The sequence below is a fragment of the Podarcis raffonei genome, chromosome 8 (genome assembly GCF_027172205.1).
Source record: "Podarcis raffonei isolate rPodRaf1 chromosome 8, rPodRaf1.pri, whole genome shotgun sequence".
Classification (NCBI taxonomy): Eukaryota; Metazoa; Chordata; class Lepidosauria; order Squamata; family Lacertidae; genus Podarcis; species Podarcis raffonei.
Genome location: NC_070609.1, coordinates 66,731,446 through 66,750,877, shown reverse-complemented (window position 1 = coordinate 66,750,877; position 19,432 = coordinate 66,731,446). Strand labels below are relative to the sequence as shown.

The window sequence follows — 19,432 nt, the reverse complement described above, 5'->3', positions numbered from 1 at the left end:
AAAGTCACAGAGCTTTCAGCTTTTATATATGATGGGTTGTGCCAACTAGGGTTTCCTCAGAGTAGATACATTGAAATCAGTGGCCAGCACCATTCATTTCAGTGAATCTATTCTGAGTAGTACTAGTATCCAATACAACCCAATATATACAATTTCCATACAGTGGTACCTCGGGTTACAGATGCTTCAGGTTACAGATTCCGCTAACCCAGAAATAGTACCTCGGGTTAAGAACTTTGCTTCAGGATGAGAACAGAAATTGCGTGGCGGCAGTGGAAGGCCCCATTAGGTAAAGTGGTACCTCAGGTTAAGAACAGTTTCAGGTTAAGAACGGACCTCCAGAACGAATTAAGTTCTTAACCAGAGGTACCACTGTACAGGGTAAGGAATCAGAGGTAAATGTACTTGGGTATTACATCACATCATTACTGGCTGGAAAAGGTTCTTGTATCTGTAGGAGGGAAATTACAACATGTGTTCACTTATATGTTAAGAGGCACTTTAGTAAGAGCTTTTCTACACTTTCATGAGGTTGGGCTGAGTGATCTTTTGTGGTCCCTTGCATTCTTTGATTCTGCAATCTACTTTTATATCCCCACCTGAATGTTTATTAAAAGGCTAGCGGATATGAATAAAATGCATGTTATTATCAGTGTATAATGATATTATCAGTACAGTCAGTTAACTGGTCTCAAAAGCAAAGACAGACAAGGTGGGCAGTAAAACTGATACAGCAGTCTTCATTTGCTTTAGTGCAGGGAACTGTAGTCTCAAATTTCTGGAGGGCACCAAGTTGTTAAAGGCTGATTTAGGTCTGGTAAGCTAGATATACAAATGTTCTGACAGCTACCTCCAATTGCAGGCGGGGTGGGGGGGGCGGGAAATCTTGGGCTTCAAGGCCTACTTGCTGGGTGACCTTGGACCTGTTACTATGTCTCAGCCTAATTTACTGCAAATAATTGTTGTGAAGCTAATCCAAGCAGGGGGAAGAAGCCAAATAAAGGCCTTGCAAAATAGTTTTTATACCCCTCTGTAAAAGCTGGTCCTTGCAATCTGTGAGTGGGTGTGTGTCTATGTTCTGCCCTGCCAGTAGCATGAGAGAGAGAGCCTCGTTCCTTTGCATTCTTTGGCGTTTGGCTTGCTGGGTTGATCAATTTTACTGAACTGACCCTGTGTTTAATTGGGTACTTTTATCTGCTAGGCTTTTTCCTGCACTGTATATTTTGATCTTATTATATTGCTGTGGCAGGGAGGGTGCTGTTGTAGAAGGGAAATAAATATCTCTAATACATGAATCAAGTCTTAAGAGGTTGTTGGGGGGGTGGACTTGATGTGTAAAGAGATGCCAAGGTCATAGATAATTGTTGGGACTCTTGTTTATGAATCCACCTGAAATTTAAGATCAAAGTCAGAGGGAGGGATGAACTGGAGGAAGGGACATTTTAGTGGTGGTGTCCCATTAGAGGAATGTCCTTTCCCCAATAGATGAGGGGGCTTATTCTGTTTCTTAAGAGAAGACCATTCTGTTGCCGAAGTTTTTAGAATCGTCATCATATTTGTTTTAAATCCCTTCTGTGTGTGTTGATCATTACGCTTGAGCTGCTTGCTTGTAACAGCAGAAAATATGGGAGGTCAGACACGAACATCCTTGAGATGTTTAAAATAAAATGTGAAAGATTCTGTTTCCTTTCAAATGCATTGTTCATTTTTCCTCCTCGCCTTTTTGAGAAAAACCTGTTGAAATGAGCTGACGCCATTTGGAGAGGTGTGTGTTTTCTTGCGCCTTTTTTGCTTGCTTGCTTCTCTCCCAGTCTGCCATAAAGCAAGCTGGAGTTTCAGTGCAATGTGCAAGTCATGCTAATGTGCTGGATAAATGCAATCCTCCTTCCAGCAGAGGGGTGTGGTGCAACTGGCTCGCTCTTTCTTTCTCTCTCTCTCTCTCTCCTCTCTTCTGTTCCTTCCCTTGTGACGCTGCGCTTGCACAAGCCACCAAGGGTTAAAGAGTCCTTCCTGTTTGGCCAGGCAGGCAGTTAGGAAATCTGTTCTTAGTGCAGAGTACAGCTGTTTGTGATCCGCACAGCAAGCTCCACGCCCTCTGGCCCTGAGCCTGCTTCTCTCTCTGTCTCTGTCTCTCTCCCTCCCCCCCTCTTTTTTTTTTTTTTTATTAACAACCTTCCTCTTGATTGGTGTCCTGCTTGTCTCTTCTTATTCCTCCAGCCAATTGAGCCAGGCGAGGAGCTCCTGGTGTGGTACAATGGGGAAGACAACCCAGAGATAGCAGCTGCTATCGAAGAGGAGAGAGCCAGCAATCGCAGCAAGAGGAACTCTCCGAAAACCAAGAAAGGTAAGAAGTTTCGCCTCCCTCTCTCTCCCATCTCTCCCGTTCTCTCTGTGAAGGAACAGTCCAAGGTGGGGTGCGTGGCATGGAGTGGCGTGAAAAAAGGCAAACTTTTTTTCTTCTTCTCTTCCTTCCTTACCCCCCCCCCAGTTCCTGCTTGTAGGATTAAGAAACACTCCTAATACTTTCTCACTGAAGGGAGTGTCATACCAGCAAGTATGTCTGTATGACCTTCCCCCCCCCCCCAAGCTCTGGTGCTTGCCTCCTCAATTTAAACAGCTTCCAGTTAAAGTTGTGTGTGTGTGTGTGTGTGTGTGTGTGTGTGTGTGTGTATATATATATATATATATATATATATATATATATATATATATATATATTTTCTCTGCCCTCTACCCCCCTTTCATTCGATCAAAGAGTAGAACGGTCACATCAATTTCCTTTGGGGGGGGGTTTGACAGTTCTTTCTCTGCTGTGTCGGTCCTTTTCAAACCAGAAGTTAGTTAAAACTTGAAGGAGAAAAATAACCTGCTGGCAAGCTGAGTTTTTAAGGTTTTAATGTTTTTGCTTTATCAGACGTGTTGGGAAAACGATATGGTTCTCTTTTTTTAACACCGTGGAAGTATTTTTAGTTGCCTTTGTTGTTTATTGCACTTTGTGCCAGCAGATGGATTCCGCAAATGATTTAAAAAGATTTAAAAAGCACTGCATTTTTTATTTTATTTTTGGAAGTCTGCAAACATTTTATATTGCCTCCCAATAGTGTTAACTGTCATGAGTTTAGGTAGCAAATGACATTTTGGTGCATGGAGAATTTCAAGTATTGAATTCAGACAGGTTGCATTTAGGGTTTTATTTCAGAGTGGTGTTGAAATTTGGGCGATGACTCATCAAGACACGGCATTTGCATTTATTCCTTCATTATGCCTTTACTGTTTGCAGCACTGCACTAAAGAAAACTAGGCCTGTAGTTTGTGTTTTTTAATTTTAAATTTCTTATTGCGGGTGGGGCTGCTTTTGAAATTAATGGGAAGGAAAAGATCAGTCTATATTCAGAGAGGGAAACGAAAAACAAGGCCTCCATGTGTACATATTAAGGACATGTTTCAATTTGTAATGAATCAAACAAGTTATTCTGATAGAAACTATAACAAGACAGGTGAGAAGGAAGAAACTCATTTGGTTTTGGGATTGTAAGCAAATAAAATACTTCAGCATCATTGTGAATAAAAAATACATTGTTGTTGTTTTTTTTTAATTTAAATGTGGTTTTAGATAGTGGCTAAAATATAGGTTTTACTATTGTACCGCCGAACTTCTGTGATAAGATGTAGGTGCCTTTGAGTTCTAACTTCTGCACATTTCTGACAGAAGAAACAGAATATTTCTTAATATACTGTCCAGAGTAATTGAGGTTGTATTAAATTAAGTTTTATTTAGAGTAGACCTATTGAAATTAATGAACCTAAGATAGTCATGTCTGTTAGCTTAAGAGGGTATGACTCTTGAGAAGGACTAACATAATGTTTATTTATTTTTTTACTCCAGAAAATGTGCTTCTAGGCTTTATATATGTATCCAGTCCTAACAAGAAAGCTGCTGCTGCTTTTAATATTAGTAGTAATTAGTATTAGTAGTGGATCCACATTCCAGGAGCAATAATGTTACAGAGTGAGTTGGTGCCTTTATCTACTTCACACTAGTTTGGGGGGAAGGGCAGGGTGAAGCCAGCCCACTTGGCCACTGATTCATAGAAGGATCAAGGATCAGATGTTCATAGAAGGATCAAGGAGTCCATATGTTTTGGACTCCAGCTCCCATCGTCCCTTGTCATTAGCCATGTTGTCCAAGTCTGATAGGAGTTGGCGTCTACAATATCCTCAGTCTAAGAACAAAAACGGAGGATGTCATCTTATGTTCACTAACTTTGAAACAATCCCATTGATCAGGTGAGCAAATCCCATGTTGGGAATGGCACCAGCCTTATTAGTTGTGAAGTTGCTGGAGCTAATACAAAGAAAACATAAGAAAAGCCCTGCTTGGATCAGGCAAGAGGTCCAGCATCCTGTTTTCCCAGTGGCCAGTCAGGTGCCTAAATGGGAAACCCACAAGCAGGTCCTGAGTGGAACAGCCCGTTCTACACTTGATAGTCACAACAGCCGGTATTGAGAGGCATAATGCCTCCAACAGGGAAGATAGAATATAGTCATCATGGCTAGTAGCCATTGATAGCCTCGTCCTCCAAAGCTTACATAAGACTGTTCCAGGAGATGGGAAGTGTCAAATGGTCAGGTTCTCTCAACTAATAAAGGAGGGCCTTGCTGTTTGCACTTTGCCTCTGCCCATGCAACCCAGTGGAAGGGGTCATTTTGTGGGGAAGGAGGTACCAAATGGCAGTTAGTCCCAGCTGAGTTGATTCAGCCAGCTTGAATGTCAAAAACTTGAGGGCTGCAACGCTTGGGATCAAAATTTCAAAACAGTCCCCACTGAGTCCCCTGCCACTGCAGTGCTACAGCCTATGCTTCCAGTACTAGTCCTACTTAGAGTAGACCCATTGAAATAACTAGATGTGACTTACTTTCTCCAACTATGGAGGCAGAGCGTAGCCGTCATGACTGGCAGCCAACTATAGCCTTCCTCCCCATGAATTAGTCTAATTTTTCAAAGCCATCATAAGTTGATAGCCATCACAAGTTCCATAGTTTGCTATGTATGAAGAATTGCTTCTTTTCTGCCCCAAATATTCCAATGTTCAGCTTCAATGGATGTCCATGGGTTATGAGAGCAGGAGCAAAACATTTTGCTATGCACTTTGTTATGCGATGCATAATTTTATAATCATCTGTTATGTCACCTCTTACTCTCATTTTCTCTAAATTAAAAAGTCCCAGACACTGCAAGCTTTCTTAGAAGTGTGTGTTGGGGGAAGAATCTGGGAATAATTATTCATTATGGGTTGCCACCCCCAACCCTTGCAGACACATCAACCAATATTGGGCTTATAGGACAATAAGTTGGGTGACTTCCCTCTCTACTTTTATTTTGTCTTTACAAAACTGCCATGTTTTGTCGTTTGTTGTTCTGGTTTTTTTAAAAAAAGAATGCTTTTGAAAACTAGGAATGGCTGCATGTGCAGAATCAATTTGGTTGCTGTTTTGAAGCCTGGGCCTCCAACTGGAATTCACCTGGAGTTGGGAGCAAAGGAATGACCATATCTGAGTGAATCCACTTAACCTTGGAAAATACATCGGCAGTTTGTTTCCCCGTTCTTTCCCAGAGTAACTAAATTAGAAGCAACTCCCTCAGAAGCTGCTCTGTGTCTCTCTGTCCTGTGTATAATTTCTGTTGCTGATGCAGCTATTAGGAAATTGGGAAGCTGCCTTGTGCAGAGTCAGACCATTGGTTCAGCATTATCTTCACTGACCTGCAGTGGCTCTTTGGGATTTCACACAGCAGCTCTTTGAGATTTCTTTCCCAGCTCTATCTAGAGATGCCTGGGATTTGACCTGGGACCTCCTGACTGGAAATTAGATGCTCTACCACACAGCTATGGTTCTTCTCCTAAAAACAAAGCAAGACTGGTATTGTCCACACTGACTGGCAGCAGCTCTCCAGGGTTTCAAGCAGGGCATGTAACCTGGGAGCTTCAGCATGCAAAGCAAGAGGAATGGTCCTTTCCCAAATTTCAAGCTGTTTCTCTTTTTAAATTCAAGGTTGACACTTAAGCATACCTGGGCTCCTTTGGGAGGAAGGGCAGGATATGAAATAAAATAAAATCCCCATGAAAAGAGCCCTGCTGGATCAGGCATCCTGTTCTCACACTTTCTAACCAGTTGGCCATGTGAAGCCTGTAAGTAGGTCCTAAATGCAGCAGCGGTCCCTCCATTTGTGATTCCCAGCGACTGGTATTTAGAGGCATAGCACTTCCAACAGAGGAGAGAGAAAATAGTCAGTCTAATGAGACAGATAAAGCTGACATGTATTTTAATCTGTGATTTTAGTTTATAATGTATATTTGTAACTGTTGGTTTTGTTCATTTATTAATTTTTAAAACTGGTATAGTGATATATAGATATATAGATATAACCTTTTCTAACATTAAAAGTTCTATTTACAACTACAAATTTTGTTAAATGAATAAAATATTGCCTAGTAGTCATTCTACTTCTACAGAGGCGGTGATAGCCACCAACTGGGATGGATTTAAAAGAAGATTGGATGAATTTGTTGAGGAGTTACCAGTGGCTACAAGCCATGATGGCTGTGCTCTTCCTTCCCAGTTGGAAGAAGTAGTGCTTCTGAATACCAGTTATTGAAATGCCAGGAGTAGGAGGTTTACTCTTGTGCTTGAGTTGTGCTTGCAGGCTTCCCATAGGCCTCTGGTTGGCCACTGTGAGAATAGGATGCCAACTTGGCTGGGCCATTGGCCTGATCCAGCAGGCCTTGCTTACATTCTTACACTGAAGGTAATACAGAGCACAGGGGCACCTTCTGACGAAAATTTCCATGCCCTTGAATGTATACATAGCAATAAACTTCTGCCCATTACCACAGATAATAATAATACATGTGCATAAAAATCCCAAGTTGTAGCCCCATGTGTGAAGCATGGTGCCAGTGTTATCTCAGACAACCAATACACACACAGCAGCAGATGCTTGTTTTTACTTACAGAGAGCACCTCTGTTTATTATATAATGGTGATGGTGATGATGATGTATTATTTATACCCCGCCCATCTAGCTATGTTTCCCTAGCTCAGGGGTAGGCAGCCTAAGGCCCGCGGGCCGAGTGTGGCCTAATCACCTTCTAAATCCAGCCCGCAGACAGTCCAGGAATCAGTGTGTTTTTACATGAGTAGAATGTGTGCTTTTATTAAAAATGCATCTCTGGGTTATTTGTGGGGCATGGAAATTTGTTCATTCCCCCCCCCCCAAAAAAAAATATAGTCCAGCCCACTACATGGTCTGAGGGATAGTGGACTGGCCCATGGCTGGAAAAGGTTGCTGAGCCCTGCCCTGGCCACTCTGGGCGGCTCCCAACAGAATATTAAAAACACATTAAACATCAAACGTTAAAAACTTCCCTAAACAGGGCTGCCTTCAGATGTCTTCTAAAAGTCAGATAGTTGTTTATTTCCTTGACATCTGATGGGAGGGCGTTCCACAGGGTGGGCGCCAGTACCAAGAAGGCCCTCTGCAATTGTATGCAATGGCCTTGTGTGTTAATGTTAGAAACCTTTTGGCCATACACACTTTCCCAAGTTTACATAGAGCAGGCATGCCTAGCTGGAGGTTGAAAAGAAAAGTTTTCAGAAATGAATTAGGTTTCTACCATTTCACCACTTCACACAACACACAGTAGATATGCAGAATTTGTTTGTGATGTCAGCCTCTAGTTTAGCTAGCTTTAAAATGGGATTAGACTAGTTCAGCGATGTGAAGAGGTCTATCAACAAGCTGTTGGTTCATGATGGCTGTTGTAGATCCTCCACATTCCTGGGCAGTGTACCATTGAATCACAAGTGGGAGGGCTTTTGCCTTCAGGCTCAGCTGCTGGGAATCCAGGAAGCATCTGGTTGGCTAATGCGGCAAACAGGATGCTGGACTAGATGGGCCTTTGGTTTTTCTGTAGCCCAGACACAGTAAGTCAAGAAGGCAGCATGCTGCCTCTGAGCACCAGTTCACATGCAGCACAGATGGGGAGAGGCTCTTGTATGAGCTCCTGCTTGTGGGTTTCCCATGGGCATCTATCTGGCTGGCCACTGTGAGAACAGGAAGCTGGGGCAGATAGACCTTTGGCATGATCCAGCAGCATTCTTTTTATGTTCTTAGTCTTATGTTTGTCTTACGTTCCTAGTCAAGAATGAAACCTGGGTAAGAGAGCTTACCTCTCTTCTGGCCTGTTGTGGTGTGGGGAGATCAATATCGGGACCATAACTTGAATGATAAAGAACATGCAATTTCTTTGGAGGCATTTCCACCAGACTCCTAATATAAATCTTCCAGTTTCTGCTTCGATTCTCCCAGAACAGTTTGCCATGGTTCTGCATGGGGTATTTTCATGGGTCAAGACAGACTCTTAACGAAGTGATCTACAAGTCTGGAGGTAGTTTGATAACAAGCTATCCAAGCATACCGCTCTTCCCAGCTGGAACAACTGCTCCATTGTATTCTGGGGTTTTTGAGGAGGGGGGCATGACTTCGAGGAGAGCCTGGAAAATGACAATTATTCTGCTTTTTTGCTAATAGGCATACTAACAGGTGCTGAGGTAAATGTGTCAGGCGCTGAATATACTGTAGCTGGGCTCAAAAGATGTTGAAGGGCTTATGTAATCCTCCTGGAATAGTTCCATAAGCTTCCCTCCGGGGCCTTGAAAACTTCTAGGGCTATTCATACCAGCTTCCACAGTTCACTTTACAAAGTGTGACCAGGATCTGAAAAGCTGGTTAGTTTCCTGTGCCAAAGTAGGTTGTGGACTTGTTTCAAGTCTGTATAAAAAAAAGTGGTTTTTTCCCTCTCCAACTAAAGGCGATTTAAAAGTAGTTTGTGATGTGGGGAAGGGTCTGGAATCCCAGCAGTGAATGCAGTCTGTCTAAAATTGCTCTCTAGCTAGGAACAAATGAGACGGTCTTATTCCAAGGCAGTGTATGGGTCGGTCTAGCACAATATTTTATATTCAGTAGATTCTACCGTGACTCTCCAGGGTTTCAGACAAGTGCTCTTTCCCAGTCATAGCTGGAGATGTTGGCAGGATTGAATCTGAGTCCTTCTACATGCAGAACAGCTGCTCTGCCATGGATCTGCAGCCTATATTGAATTCAGTATCTTCCAGAACTGAATTTGTTCCTGAAAGTTAACTGGTTTTGGAAGATTCTGTAACCTAATACGATCTACTAGTGTCATACATTTAGTTGAACGCATAATAAATTTTTAGCACTATGAAATGAGTTTACTTTAATTTTTATTTATAAAAGTATACATGTACTGACAAGTCATGTAAAATATTGAGGTGGTGTGCAAGATATTCAGTATAATGCAAGATCATTAAAGTGTGGCTCGTCAAGAAAGTTTATTACAGTTATACCTTGGGTTACAAACGCTTCAGGTTACAGACTCCGCTAACCCAGAAGTAGTACCACGGGTTAAGAACTTTACTTCAGGATGAGAACAGAAATCACACGGTGGCAGCGGGAGGCCCCATTAGCTAAAGTGATACCTCAGGTTAAGAACAGACCTCCAGAACGAATTAAGTTCTTAACCCAAGGTACCACTGTACTATTATTATACATTCATATACAGTAGGACCTGAACTATGGTACATGGACATAAGTGGTCCATTAACTTCGTCCAGGTTGTCCGGGGAAGGCAGTGAACCCTCCTTCATTGCAGGTATTTGAACAGAGGTTGTGTGGCCGTCTGTCAGAGCTGTGGTTCCTGCAGATGCCTGAGGATATTCTGTATTCTGCAGCCCCAATGGTGTTGATCATTGAATAATCCAGTCAAACACACTAGGAATGCTCTCATTACCACCTTTGCATTTTGGCTGTACAAGATTTGCCAAAGCGTGAATTGACTGTAGCAGTATGGTTGAATGTTTCATAAGAGGTTTCCCCCCACGATCCGTTTTTACCATTTCAAGCTGTGATTCCTCGTTTTTCTTCCTATTCTCCCCCACCCCATCCCCAATCATTCATCTTGCCTTTATACTTTCCCACCAAATACCCCAATCTGTTTGGCCATCAAAATGTGTGGCAACAATTCAGCTCCAAGAATAGGAGTTACAGTGTAACAACTTCATCTTTCCCCCCTTTTGGGAAAAGTAGCAATAACATCTCTCTTATTTTATTGTCCGTTAAAAAACAAAACAAAAAGGATTAGTTTCAGTCATGCTTTTTTTTTTTTTATCTTCTGACGGTTCCTTCATTTATCAGCATCTTTTTTTTCCACTTGCAGTGTCCACAAATTAATATGGTGGTCCAGGTGGGTTTGCATTAGTTATGTCCCTGAGTCAGGGATGGACTATATAGCTTACGCTATGGGTGTCATAGCGCTCCCCAAACCAAATGCAGTGATCTCTTGTAGATGCCCCTGTGCCTTGGCTTCCCACTGCTGTAATACTTAATTTGTTTACTTTGCTAAATTTGCATACACCTTTTCACCTCTTTAAACAAATGGAGTGGGGTTCAAAGCAGCTTGCAGCCAAATAAGAACAAAACAAAGCTATCCTTTAAAAGCAACCCAACTCCCCCTGCCCCCCTCCTTGCAGTGAAACATAAGAACCTGAAGCATGCCCAAACAAAACTGTCCTATCCTGCTTCTAGAAATGCCAGCAGGGACAGAACTGAACAGGCAGCCTGTTGGAGGATGTGTCACAGCTCTCTGAGCAGCTTCCTGCTTCTCGAAAGCCAGCCTGGCCTCTGAATGCAGTGTAACTTGAAACAAAGCCTCTTAAACTGTGCAGAAAGGTTGTGGGAAATGCAGGGAGTGCTCAGCTTGAGTGCTTTGGCTCCTTCGCTTAACCTGTTGCATCTGAAGGCAGCCGTAGAAAACAACTTCTGGAGGAAGGCTAGGAAAGAGCCCCTTCTCCTTGACATCTTGTTTCCCCTCTTCTTGTAAGAGAATTTTTAAAATATTTCATGCAGTTCCCACTTGCTGTCTATTGTCTAAGGGCCCAGGAGCGGTTTTGCCACCTCCTAGGTTGTTATTGTGACTGTGCATCAAAACCCAATCTGCAACTTCCAAAATTCCACAGTAACCAAATTGACTGTAACCTCATTCTGACATCCCAGCTCTGGCTGAGTTGTGTCAGCTGCTTACATCCCAGTCACATGCAGTCATCGTGGTTGTAGGATGCTGCAAGTAGGACCAAATGAAGTATGTTCCACCTCTTCACTTACTTTTAAATACCCATCTGCTGCTTTCCCACTTTTAAAAAAATAATAAGGTCCACTCCTAAAGTTTCTTGCATAAACAGCCCACAAACTAAAGCAAGATAAAACTTACACTACTTTTTTTATTTAAAAAAATGGCAACATGTAGCACACACAGTCGATAAAACAAATGGATAAACAGCAATCAGTAAAACAAACAAATCAATGAGGGTAAAGTTAAGTTAAATGCCATTGAAGATGCTCTTTGCCACCCATCTAATATTTTGACACAGGGATAGTATTAGAGACCACTCATTGTGTGCCTGGCGTGCCCTGGTCCATGGAGTCACGAAGAGTCGGACACGACTAAACAACAACATTGTGTGCAAACTGCTGTTTCTACATCATTAAGCCTTTCAGCAGAAGTAGACCACTATTAATCCCATTTTACAGAGGAGGCAGTTGAAACCATGGGAGCATGCCTTGCTCCAGATTCCACCCAGAGAGACCTGGCTAAGTTTCTATTGCACCCTAGGTCCAGTGGGCTGCACCAACTCCAGACAACATAAACACTGGTCCATCTAACTTAGCCTTGTTGACACTGAATGGTGGCAACTCTCCAAACTCTATTTCAGGCAGGGTTTTCCCCACCTCCTCCCCCTCCCTGCCTTACCTGGAGATTGAACCTGGTATGCTCTACATCAGGCTTCCTCAGCCTTGACCCTCCAGATGTTTTTGGCCTACAACTCCCATGATCCCTAGCTAGCAGGACCAGTGGTCAGGGATGATGGGAATTGTAGTCTCAAAACATCTGGAGGGCCAAGGATGAGGAACCCTGCTCTACATGGAAAGCTACATCATTCCCCCATCCTTGTATCCACAGGCTATATTTAAAAAGAGAGAAAGAGCGAGGGCTGTGCACCAGATCCGGCCAAATCACGGATCACAGACAGCTTTGGGATGACCTGGGATTCAACCGGATTGGGTTGAGGCAGCTGTGGGTTGGCTCAGGTCCACCCAGAGGGATCTGGGGCTGTTAAAAGAGGGGGCAGTCTGTCAGCAAGGTGGGATGGGGAGCACAAGAGCCTGTCTGCATCTCTGCCTCCCCCCCTTTCCTGTTTAATTAGGATTTTTATTTAGGGGCTACTCCGAAGCATGGGCCCCAAAACGGATCTGCGCAGGTTTAGAGAAAACCCTCCACCTTTCCTTGTCTCATCCTTTTAACCTCTTGGCTATTTTCTGTTCCTTTCATGTGGTCTTGTTCTTCTCTGTTTTGACAGAGCATAAACCTGTTTGGTTCTACTTTTTTCTGTTTTCATTTTTTTCTTTCTTTCACTGTTCTCATTCCACTTCCCCTGTGGTTTCATTCCTATATCTTTCTTGTTTAGACCAACTGGAGGATCCAGCCGGCGGTAGCGCAGGCATGTAGGACCCTTCGGTAAACCTGATGGTAAGTGCACTCACTCGTGTGCTTCTATCAGGCTCCTAACAGGCTTTGGGGCGTAGCAGCCACAAAACATCTGGCAGGTGGGAATTGCTATTCCGTGCACAGGAGGCAACAGCATTGCCTTCTGCAGCTACAACACAGAAGTTTTCAGCCGTGTCGTAGTAACTGGTGTAGAATGCCAAGGACCCAAAGTTTCATTAGTCATGAGTTCCCTCTGCAAAGAGGGAGGGAAACTGAAAAACTTGAGTGACTTGTTTTGTCATAAGTTGCTTGTGACTCTCCATGTTAAGTTGAAAAAATATTGCCTCTTTCTAGCTCCTCTGGTAAATACGCAAAGGGTGTTCACCTCCCCAACTTTCCTATCTGGTGTCAAGATTGCCAAACTAAGGATGTTGATTTGTCTGCCTGTTGTGTCATTTAAATCTTCATTCCCCACCTTTTCTGTCCTCGCCTGTGACATGTGAGAGACAATTTGGTGCGGCTGTTAGAATGTCTGAACGAAACTTGATAGACCAAGGTACAAATAAACCCTCACTCAGCCCCGAAGCTCACTGGGTGAGCTTGGGCCAGTCACACTTTCAGCCTAATCTACTTTGCAGGGCAGTTGTGAGGATAAAATGGGGAGTGGGGGAAGCCATGCCTGCCACCTCGAGCTCCTTGGAGGAAAAGTGGGGTATAAAGGTAGTAATAAATGAAAACAACACTTGGAAGTTTGCTGATAGTCAAAGAGTTAAAATGGAATGCCAATAAGTAATTAAAATAAATGCTGCACAGCAAGTAAAAATGGCAGCCACGTAGATATGAATACTACCTGCTCCTAAAACATGCTGGAATAGCAGTTTTTACCTGGTGTTCTGAATGCCAGCAGAGAGGGGGCAGACAAATTTCCAATATAAAGGGAGATCGCCTGGTTGAGAAGACTGTCTTTTTCTTCTTGTTGTTTTACTCAGCTGTAGTTATAATGGGTAGGAAATAAAGTAGGGCCTCTATTGAAAATCTGGCGGGAAACCAGGTAATATTGCCCAGGATGAGATAGTCCTTTAGAGTTTTACTGATTTATTCGTCAGTATTTATACCACCTGTCGATGAATTCCTCTGGTTGGTTTACAGACTCATAACAAATAGAAAATACAATAAGTAGTGTAAACTCAGTAACCCAACTTCATAAACCAGCACACACACACACAAAAACCAAGCTAGGCCAGCATAAATGCAAGCTGCATTAAAATCAATACAAAACCAGTGTCAAACCAACAAGTGAGCTGGGAGAGTGCAAGAATTTTACAAAGAACCAATATAATATAACTAGTATGAACTAAAAGGTCTGGGAGAATAAAGATAACATAGTTTTTGCAAAAGAGGAGGGTGATAAACGTGTAGAAAATACTGCATGGTTTGGAGAAAGGGTTTCTTCCTCATAATCCTAGGAACCTGAGGTCATCCAATGAAGCAGCTCTTCTGCATGCTGTGATTTTATTAATTATTAGGAGAGGTCTAAATGCAGCTGCTGGAAGCCTGCAGTTAGGAGACTCTCAGCATAGCTCACGGTCCATTTTCCACAGTTCTTGGCCCTGTCACACTTTTCCAGAAGTTTGTAAACTACAGCGGCCTTCCTCCAGACTCTCTAAAGGTTGAAGTAGAAATAATCCAAATTCTGTTAAGTGTAAGTTGGCAAAGCGGAGTCCAGAATGTTCTGACTTGTGCAGCTTTTTTTTTCTTAAATATTTTCTTAAATATTTATATATTTCAAAAAAATTACAACACTTTCCAAATTACAACCAAATAACTTTGGACTCTCTCCCTGGTGGTTTCCTCAATTTTCCAATTAATGCTGCATGTTGTAATTCTATGCCTTATTTTCTCCACACTGTTTTCAGATATAAATTTTACTGCTGTTCTTATTCTAAAGCTACCTGCCTTTTCACATGTTTACATATTTTTTAACAATCTGCAAACAATTTCCAATCCTCCTTAAAAATTTCCCTCGGCTTGATCTCGTAATTTTGCTAGTTAAACTTGCCATTTCGGCAAATTCCATCAGTCTGACTTGTGCAGTTTCAACGTTTTTACACTATTGTTACTTTCAGATCAGATACTTTGGAGAACCTTTTGGGTGCAGTATTTCAGGCTATCAGGGTCCAAAGGGGCATAGTCCTAGAGAAATCAGGGGATATTTTTGGCTGGGAGAAAAAGATTTGGCAGGTCTCACGTTACTTCTCTGCGAAACACAGAAAAAGCCTGTGCAAACCAGTTTGAAAAGTGATGGAAGTTGCTGAAGCAGTGGACACTGAAAAGCTTTGGACGTTTCCGTTTGCTCCTAGGACTCTGATCCAGTGGATCTAAAATTACATTTGCTCTCAAGTTGTCATCCTGGCTGTTTTTAGTAAGCGGGAGCAGCTGCACGCTGAATCGCCTCTTCCAGGGTAATTCCGTGTTAAGGTCATTCAGGTCTAATTCCAGAGCGAGTGTTTGCAGCTAGGAGTCTCATTAGGAGACTTTTAGGTGAGCCACTTATCTCTGGTATTGTTTCATTTCCAAGCCTATTAGTAGAATTTTTACCCAACTGCTCCTCAAAGGAACTCCCAAGTTGCATGTGCCATTTCCCTTCGCACCCTATTATAGCCTTACAACTGTTCTGCGAGGTAGGTCTAGCCCAGGGGATGTGGAGAACCAGACATTGTTGGACTCCAGTTCCCATCAGCCTCAGCCAACATGGCCAGTGGGCAGTGTTTGTGGGTCCAATAACATGAACTCAGCTCCACTCCCGGTCTTCACATTAGATTTCACTACAGTGATTTGTTCGTGAGGCTATTACAGGCAAATCAAATATAGAAAGTTGGGAACACAGACCGGCAGCAAAGTACGGAGTGCATGATGAACGGTGATGAAGGAAAGTGATCAGTACTATAAAGCAACTTAAGTGATCAGTACTATAAAGCAACTTAAGCCTATGAGAGAGCATCTCGGATGAAGTTCAAGATGGGTTTGTGAGAGTCGCTGAGAAGAGAATCAGACTTCCCATCAGTAAACAGGGAACAGAGTAGCAATTACATGGAGTTAGTTGCATGCCCAGTATTAGCCCACATTTGACCTATGAGAAGTATACAGTCAGAAGGGACAGAGATTATCAAACCTCCTTTTGGTGGCCGAGTCTCAAATTTGTTTTTTGTTGGTCATGGGTAGCTAAATAAAATTGTACAGTGGACCACCAACCCTGCTCTTTCCAGACATGGGGAAAAGGTGATCTAAGTTCCTCATTTTTCACCGGGCTTGAGCTTCCCCATGCCTCCAAAACTCACCACAGTATCTAGGACACAGCCCCCTATCTTCAGGCCCTGAAGAAGGGCAGAGGCTCACCTGCATGTGACACTGGGCATACACACACACACACACACACACACACACACAACACAAAGTATTCCATAAATGGGATGCGGGTAGCGCTGTGGGTTTAACCACAGAGCCTAGGACTTGCCGACCAGAAGGTCGGCGGTTCTAATCCCCGCGACTGGGTGAGCTCCCGTTGCTTGGTCCCTGCTTCTGCCAACCTAGAAGTTTGAAAGCACATCAAAGTGCAAGTAGATAAATAGGTACCGCTCCGACAGGAAGGTAAACGGCGTTTCCGTCCGCTGCTGTGGTTCACCAGAAGCGGCTTAGTCATGCTGGCCACACGACCCAGAAGCTGTACGCCGGCTCCCTCGGCCAATAAAGCAAGATGAACGCCACAACCCCAGAATCGGCCACGACTGGACCTAATGGTCAGGGGTCCCTTTACCTTTATTCCATAAAAGCAAAAACTGGGGAGATGATTTACCAAGGAAAGGGACCAAAAATAAGTGACTGTCCCTTGTAAACAGAAAGTGTGTGTGTGTGAAATTTACATCGAGTTCATGCCATTAGCTGTGTTGCATCCTAAATTAGTCTTGAAAAATATGCAGTCATTATTATTATTTTTTAAAAAAATAGGTCAGAATTATAAACAGGCTTATGTCTGCTGCTGATCTTGTTTCAGTTGAACGTGGAAAGATCTATAATAGGAAGGAGCTGAAATTGTAAGGGAAAAACCCCAATATTTTGCATTTCACCTGCGCACAAAATTGTAAATCCTTACAATAGTTCTGCAAGGTGGGTGATGGTTATTTTCCCAGGTTAGACACTACAAATGTCTGTTCATGCTGTGATCCATGAGTAGCCTGCTGTTGTGCTCCACTTACACTATGCTTTTACAATGTGTCTTTTCTTTTACACAGTGTCTTATTGTTATGTGTTTGTGTGTGTTAAGCAATATCTCCAGAAATTTGGAAACCAATTTGGTCATCCTAAACATATAATTTATATGAGGTACTTAGCACCATATCTCCTTAAACAAAATTTATAGTAGTAATAGGGCTAGGTGATGGAGGTGCAACCATCATAGCTGACTTTTTAAACAAGTATTGAGGGTGCCCACAGACCAAAGATTTTGGGGGACATTTGTTAAGTTAACCTATTGATCCTTAATTCGATCTCATGCTGTGCCCTTGTTATTTTGTTAAGTGATAATAATAGAGAAAGATAACCCAAGTGGTAGCAAAGCAGTGTGCAGCTCATTAACTGTACTGTAGTTGCAATTGGGTGTGAAGAATGTGTGGGTCTTCAGAGCTCCGAGTAAAATACAGTAAGAGGTGTCAAAATTTTGGAAAATGGCAGAAAAGTCAAGGAGGTACAGTGGTACCTCAGGTTACATACGCTTCAGCTTACATATGCTTCAGCTTACAGACTCCACTTACGCAGAAATAGTACCTTGGCTTAAGAACTTTGCTTCAGGATAAGAACAGAAATCGTGCTCCGGCAGCGTGGCAGCAGCAGGAGGCCCCATTAGCTAAAGTGGTGCTTCAGGTTAAGAACAGTTTCAGGTTAAGAACGGACCTCCGGATTAAGTACTTAACCTGAGGTACCACTGTATACGTGTTTAAGAGACATATATAAACTCACTGGCTTTCTTTTATATTCGTGAAGGAAAGATTTAATCTAGAGAGATTTGGGAAGGTTTCTGTGCTGAGAAGAAGTGCGTTATTGGAATAAGATAGTATTCTTAAATGTGGTACTAGTGGAACAATTTCTCTTGCTGCAGCAGAAACAACAAATAATCTTTTGGCACCTTAAATAATAACAAATCTATTAAAAACAGAGCTTTTTGTGATGGTACTCATTGGTACAGAGTAACAACACCTCTTTCTTATGCCCATTAGCAGCCATTTTGTGCTGGCACAGTCAGTGCTTTTATTGAGATGAGTACCAGCACCACATTTTTGCCAAAAAAAAGAAGAACCCCAAACTGAATGCAGCATAATAAATTTTGTGGACAGCAGGCCACTTCATCAGGTGCATGATCAAGCATCTGCTGACATGTGTGACACAAAAGCTTATGCCATAATAGATGTGTTAGTCTTGAAGGCTCCCTCTTGTGATGCTGGTAGAATTACTTTCTTGTTCATTTCTGTATGCATGGCTACAATATTTCTAACGTACTTGATATTAGTTTCAAAATTAAAAGTAACCAATACTGAAATTAAAAGAATGTTTAAAAAGAGAGGAACATGCAATGGTCCGAAGACCGTAATGCTTTTGCTACATTTGAATGTACTTTCTGTAAACACCAACTTCATTATGGCATACATAACCAAGATGGATGTATTTATTGTATTTTAAGTTTTAAATGCTTTACAGTATTGTTCGTTTTCCATATATGTACAACACATAATTTTCTTCATTTCAATCAGTCCAATAAGAATGTCCATGTTCACAAAAAATGCATACAAGTTCAATTATGTGTTTTCTACACAAACCTATGACTTCCCATCCTCTCCATATTTCTTTTATAATAAGCATCTTACTTTAATTTATCATTATTATTTTGTAAAAATTCTCTTTTCTATTTCGATTTCATTTTATTTCATATACATTATTTACACAAATAATTCAAAGGCAACTACTGTGCTTAGATTACAACTACTTTTCAAATAAATTATTCTATTCTAAAATGAACTCTTATCCAGGCTTGTCTCTGATTTTTTATTTATTTATTTATTTATTTTGAAAGAGAGGCTAATTCCACGTATTCTGTCAGTTTGAGTAACCATTCAGCTCTGGAAGGAAGTTTGTCATTTTTCCAATATGGAAAGATGGATGTATTTATTGTATTGTGAATTTGAGCTGATGGTTTTGGTTTTGTGCTGTGGTGGTTTTGGTCCCCCCCCCCCTCCTTCTCCTATGCTTTTGTTTTTCTTTATGAAATTTGCAGTGAAGAGAGATAGAGATAAACACTGCCTCTCAATTGTTTTTGGAGATGTTGCCTTTAAAAGAAGTCAAAGCAATGAAAACAAATTGTCACGTCTTTTTTCTTTTCTTCTCCACCCTTTTTGTTTTTTTTAAAGGGAAGAAAAAATCCCAGGAGGCTAAAAACAAAGGAAAGAAAGCAACTGATAAAAAGCAGAAAACTGTTTTGGATTTAACTTCTGCCGACATGAAGGAGCCTAAGGAAGGTAAGAGTGCGTCTGTATGTGTGCATATAAAAATGAGAGAAGGTGCTTCCAGATTATCTGTTTATTGAGCATTCATTCCAATTTGCTTGTAGGGAGGTTAGATAACTGTTGCATCAAAGCCACATAATATTCCACACTTTCCAGGTCATTTTTCCTCAAAAAGTCCAACCTTTAGGGGAAGTGGGGTTTGTTGCACAAGAGTTCCAAAGCAACTTTAATGATGCAGCCTGAATTTGCTGGTATTGAATC

General features: G+C 42.0%; 1 protein-coding gene across 4 annotated transcripts in view; it reads left to right on the top strand.

Annotated features, from left to right (window-relative positions):
- Nucleotides 1–19,432, top strand: part of PRDM2 (PR/SET domain 2) — a 52,697-nt gene that overhangs the window by 25,557 nt on the left and 7,708 nt on the right. Inside the window, exons 6-7 of one of the 4 annotated variants that reach the window (XM_053400527.1) lie at nt 2,218–2,344; nt 19,076–19,183. In XM_053400527.1, coding sequence (XP_053256502.1) covers nt 2,218–2,344; nt 19,076–19,183 — 235 coding nt within the window. Of the gene's footprint in view, nt 1–2,217; nt 2,345–12,600; nt 12,663–19,075; nt 19,184–19,432 lie in introns of those variants that run through there. The other 3 variants (XM_053400530.1, XM_053400529.1, XM_053400528.1) reach the window with 3 other exon arrangements.